Raw genomic sequence first — 4,919 nt, 5'->3', positions numbered from 1 at the left:
GCGGGGATCGAACTCATGTGGAAGTGGCTTAAGCTTCTTTGTGCTGTGCTTTAACCCGCTGCGCCACCAGGGAGGGCCACATGACAAAATTATTTTAAGTTGACTTAAAAAAACAATCCAATGTGAAAAGTTATTCAAATATGTAATGGCATGACTTTGAATCTAGTGAATTTTCTGTCATTTTGAGATATTTTCGTTTTCTAAAGATTGATTTATTTATGCATACAAGAGCTGGGGTGCAGGTCAGAGGTGCGAGGGGGAAGGTGGGAAGGGTGAGAGGATTCACTAGACACAGAATGGGGAACAGAAGAGGCAGGCAGTCTGAAATATACTGCTGAGGGGAGCAGTGGGTGAAGACAGGAAAGCTCTGCTGTGCCATGTGGGTCACCTTCCTGGCCAGGGGTCAAATTTGCGCTGCAATGGAGCTTCACTGTGCTTAACCCCTGTGCCACCACAGGAAGGATGCCAATTTTGAGATATTTTAACAGAGATGAATGGTCATCTCACAAACAATGTAACAAACTTTTTCCTACCACATAGAAAGCTGGGCTTGATAATCTCTCAAGTCCCCTCCAACTCTGCAATTCACAATTCAAATACAATTTGTGATAAATGGCTTTTCTTCAGACATTTGCTTCAAAGGCCTGTATTCTAGGTACAAAGAATTCTATATGGTCACAAGTGCTGCAATTCTTATTATGTGAAAACAGTAGACTCATAAGATAATCAATTTTCAGTAAATGAGCAAATATCTGGTAAAAAGAATTGTCAGAAAATGTTCTGTTCATAAAATTATTGAATGGTTTCTTTGGTGCTTATTACATTGAGACTGGAACAACAGAAATGTATGAAAAAATGAGTTGGCAGCATTGATATTAAATATAAGTAGTTTATACTCCAAATTTTTAAGGTGATAGTAAAGAGTCAGCAACTGGATGACAGAAGAAAAATGGGGAGGGGGAAGGAAAAATGAGGGGTTAAGAGGAGCATGGAAGAAGTGGAGAAAAAAGGAAGAAATCAAGGGAAACGGGTCTATCATTTGCTACTAAAAACCTGTAAGGCAAAGAGTTATCATACACAGTATATATTTTTGTCTGCTTAGAATATAATTTTACTATGATGACGTGCTTGAAAATTCTTAGCAGCACTGTCAGTTTTCAGTATCTTCTCTATATGTCTCATCATGTCCCCATTAAGATAGAATGGCACATTCTGGGATTTCCCTAGTGGCAGAGCAGTTTAGAGGACTGCACTGTGAAGCTAAGCCAAGATGTGGCCACTTCAGTGCGAGTTCAATCCCTTTCCTGGAAGTGACCCACACGGTGCAGCAGATCTTTCCTGTCTTGCCCGCTGCTCCCCTCAGTAATGTACTTTGTCAGTCAGCCTGTTCTGCTCCCTATTCTGTCTCTGGTGAATCCTCTTGCTGTCCCTGCACTTCTGACCTGTACCCCAGTTCTGTATACATAAATAAAATCTTTAAAAAAAGATAGAATTACACATTCTTTTAAAATGTCAAGATACCTTTCTATCTTCTAGTATATCATTCATCATACAGGATTTATAGTTAATGGTTTACTTGTCAGTTTCATTTGCACAACTGTCAGGAGGTGAGAGTATCGTTCTGTTTTCTACATTTCTGACATTTACCAATTTTAGCGTCTGGCATAGAGAAGGTGGTAGATAAAACTTGGATAGATGAATAAATCAATGGGTAAGGGTTCAATGAACTGATGAAATAAGAATAAACAAGTGATGGATTTGCTAATATACACTTAACTATGTAACATAGTCTGGCCCAGCAACAAGAGAAACTCTACATTTATCATGCCATTAATCTTCATTACAGACTGAAGTAGAATTAGTCATTGTGATGTTCACAACAGTATAATAAATATGTAAATACAAGTCAAACAGATACATATACAGATAGTTTTAGATATTCAAATGATATCTTAAGAAAATACATACCTGGCAAAACACAGGCTTATGGATACTGGAAAAAAACTGCAGCAGCTCCTCTGAATCCCTGTAGTCACTAGGAAGTTTATCTATACAAAGGCACTTAGAATGAATGAGCTCCGCAGCCAGTAGATTAACATCCATCCACTGTGCAAAGAGAGCTGATGTTCCCAACTGTTTACCCAATAGCTCCAACCTAGCCTTCGCAGCGAAGTCCTTTTTCATGTATTCCACAAATCCATAGCCTTTGGAATGACCAGTAACTTCACTGTAGACCAGGAAACATCGCTCGATGTTTCCATAAGCACGGACAAGTTCTTCAAACTCTTCTAATGTAAAAGAAGTAGGCAAGTTGGTAATACACAACAAAGCATCTGTTGGCTGGAGTTGGACTACTAAGTCTTTTCCACGAAAAGAATATTGATGAAACATTTGAATTGCATTCTGGGCTTGTTGCCCATTTAATAAGGTAACAAAAGCTGGAAGACAAAAAAAAAAAATTTTCTAGGCTAGGTTTCAAACTTTGACTGACCCACAGTAAGAAATACATTTTAAGTCTGTGACCTGGTATACATATGTGCATGCAAGATGTTTTATAAGAGAAGTTAGAAAACATAATGCAATAAATTTGTTCAGTTAGTAGGGAAAAGATGTCAGTGATTCTCTGTTTTCCCATTTCCTTCCAAGGTCATAAATTTCCCCAAAAAATTTCTGGTTTGGGAGTTGGTGTCTATGTACATTGTGGTTATATTGCCTTCCATATTTTTCTCAAATTTTTTATCATCTCAAAACAATGTTTCTTGACATTTACACAGCACATGTTCACAAAGGAAATAATCTAGTTTGGTTTTCTGATATCACAGATATAAAACTAATAAGCAGCAAAAGTGAGCAATTTTCCCAGCTAACAGTCGAATAACATAGCAATATGCATTATTAAAATTATTATTAAAATAGCAAAATGCATTATATCTGATATCACAGATATAAATCTACTATGCAGCAAAAGTGAGTCATTTTCCCAGCTAACAGTCGAATCACATAGCAGTATACATTATTAAAATGGAAGAATACCAAGACCATAGGAACATTCATAATATCAGAATATTCATTATAACTATAAAAATTCATAAGGCTCCAGTAGCACTATAGTAATTTACTGGATTAAAATTTAAGATACAGGCCCTCCCTGGTGGCACAGCGGGTTAAAGCACTGCACTGAGAAGCTAAAGCCACTTCCGCATGAGTTCGATCCCTGCCTGCCCCGGAGGAGACCACATGGCGTGGCAGACCTCTCCTGACCCGCCCGCTGCTCCCCTCAGCAGTGTACTTCCTCGATCTGCCTGTTCTGTTCCCCACTCTGTCTCTGGTGAAGTCTCTCACTGCCCCTGAGTCTCTGGCCTGTACCCCAGTTCTGTATGTACAAATAAATAAATCTTTAAAAAAAAAAAAATTTAAGATACAGCATTACTTGACAAAATTTTAGTAACTTTTCTATCTATGACTTAAGAATTTCAGAGGTCTGCTTAAGTATGAATATACTAAGCTTTGTTGTTTTATAATAATTATATGAAGGATCAAAATGAAGTCAGATGTTGAGAACTGAACTCTTACCTGTTCGTTTATTTTTGTCCACATAACAATACTTTAACTCATAGTCCTGTAATAAATCATGAACTTCCTGAAAGAGAGAAGGCATGAATTCAGTAAATATACAAATGCAGTTAGTAAATAATCCAGCTGTATTAGTCTCTCACCACTACCACCATCCTCCACATGAACTATTTTCCATGAGTCCCCATTACTTATTTAAATTAAAAGTATTTAAATCCCACAAGATACAATAGCAGCCAATCATTTCCATATAGGAGTCGAACCCATGTTAATGTCCTGTCAAATTAATATACAGTCTCATGAGTATGGCACATACAGCCTTCCCTCTGCTCACACTGACACGTCAACCCCGCATTGGGTATACATACCATGAAAGCTCCAAGACTTCAGACATTACCTGAAACCCCAGCTCCAGTGTCCTCCCACAAAATGTTTTCCAATTCTTTTCCATTGGACCTGACCTCTTCCATCTCCATGCTAACGATGTTCATATTTTATGCTTCTATAGAAGCAATAAGCTTACTAGTATTTGTGTGCTATATACAGCTTTTTTTTTTTAAGATTTATTTATGCATACAGAACTGGGGTACAGGCCAGAGGTGCAGGGGCAGTGAGAGGCTTCACCAGAGACAGAGTGGGGAGCAGAACAGGCAGGTCAACGAAGCACACTGCTGAGGGGAGCAGTGTGCGGGTCAGGAGAGGTCTGCTGCGCCATGTGGTTACCTCCTGGTGCGGGGATCGAACTCATGCTGAAGTGGCTTTAAGCTTCTTAGTGCTGTGCCTATATAGAGTTTTCAACAAGCAATACACTACAGAAGCCTGTACTACCTGCATGCAGAATAAATGTAGGTTGCACACCTAACATGAGAGATCCCTGTATGGAAACAAGTAACAGCCACCAAGGTATGACACACAGTTCAGATTATTTCTCTTTAGCTTCCCTCAAATGTCTAAACTGTTCACCTGTATCTAAACCAGTTTGAACTTTCTTCTTCCACTATCATAACTTCCAACTAATGGCGGCCCTGAAAGAGCAAATTTCCTCTCTATTCTCCTAATTCTGTTAACTATATAACATTTGAGTGCAGGAATTAGACTTCATATATTATTTGAATTGCTTTGCATATGCACACAAATACATTAAAGTGATTAACAATTGCTTTGTCAATGACTTGAACTTATTAAAGGATGTGAGCTATGAAATAGCTGACATTCTGACTGCAGATGGGAGACTGAGAGTCAACTTGTTTTATGCTGCAAATGAATGAACTGAACACATACAAGTGTTAAAATGTTAAGCTATCTAAATGGATTAACTTCATAATAATTTCTATGGTCACTATAGT

General features: G+C 38.2%; 1 protein-coding gene across 2 annotated transcripts in view; it reads right to left on the bottom strand.

Annotated features, from left to right (window-relative positions):
* RAVER2 (ribonucleoprotein, PTB-binding 2) overlaps positions 1–3,674 on the bottom strand; it is a 36,662-nt gene extending 32,988 nt beyond the window's left edge. For both annotated transcript variants that reach the window (XM_012722226.1, XM_012722227.1), the window contains exons 1-2: positions 3,574–3,674; positions 1,969–2,438 (exon numbers count right to left, since the gene is read on the bottom strand). In XM_012722226.1, coding sequence (XP_012577680.1) covers positions 1,969–2,438; positions 3,574–3,658 — 555 coding nt within the window. In that variant the 5' untranslated portion in view covers positions 3,659–3,674. The remainder of the gene's footprint in view (positions 1–1,968; positions 2,439–3,573) is intronic.
* Positions 3,675–4,919: the final 1,245 nt, after the last annotated feature.

The sequence above is a fragment of the Condylura cristata genome, unplaced genomic scaffold, assembly GCF_000260355.1.
Source record: "Condylura cristata isolate star-nosed mole 26May11 unplaced genomic scaffold, ConCri1.0 scaffold00008, whole genome shotgun sequence".
NCBI classification, from domain to species: domain Eukaryota; kingdom Metazoa; phylum Chordata; class Mammalia; order Eulipotyphla; family Talpidae; genus Condylura; species Condylura cristata.
Note: the sequence above shows the minus strand (reverse complement) of the source record. Positions and strands in the feature narration are given on the sequence as shown.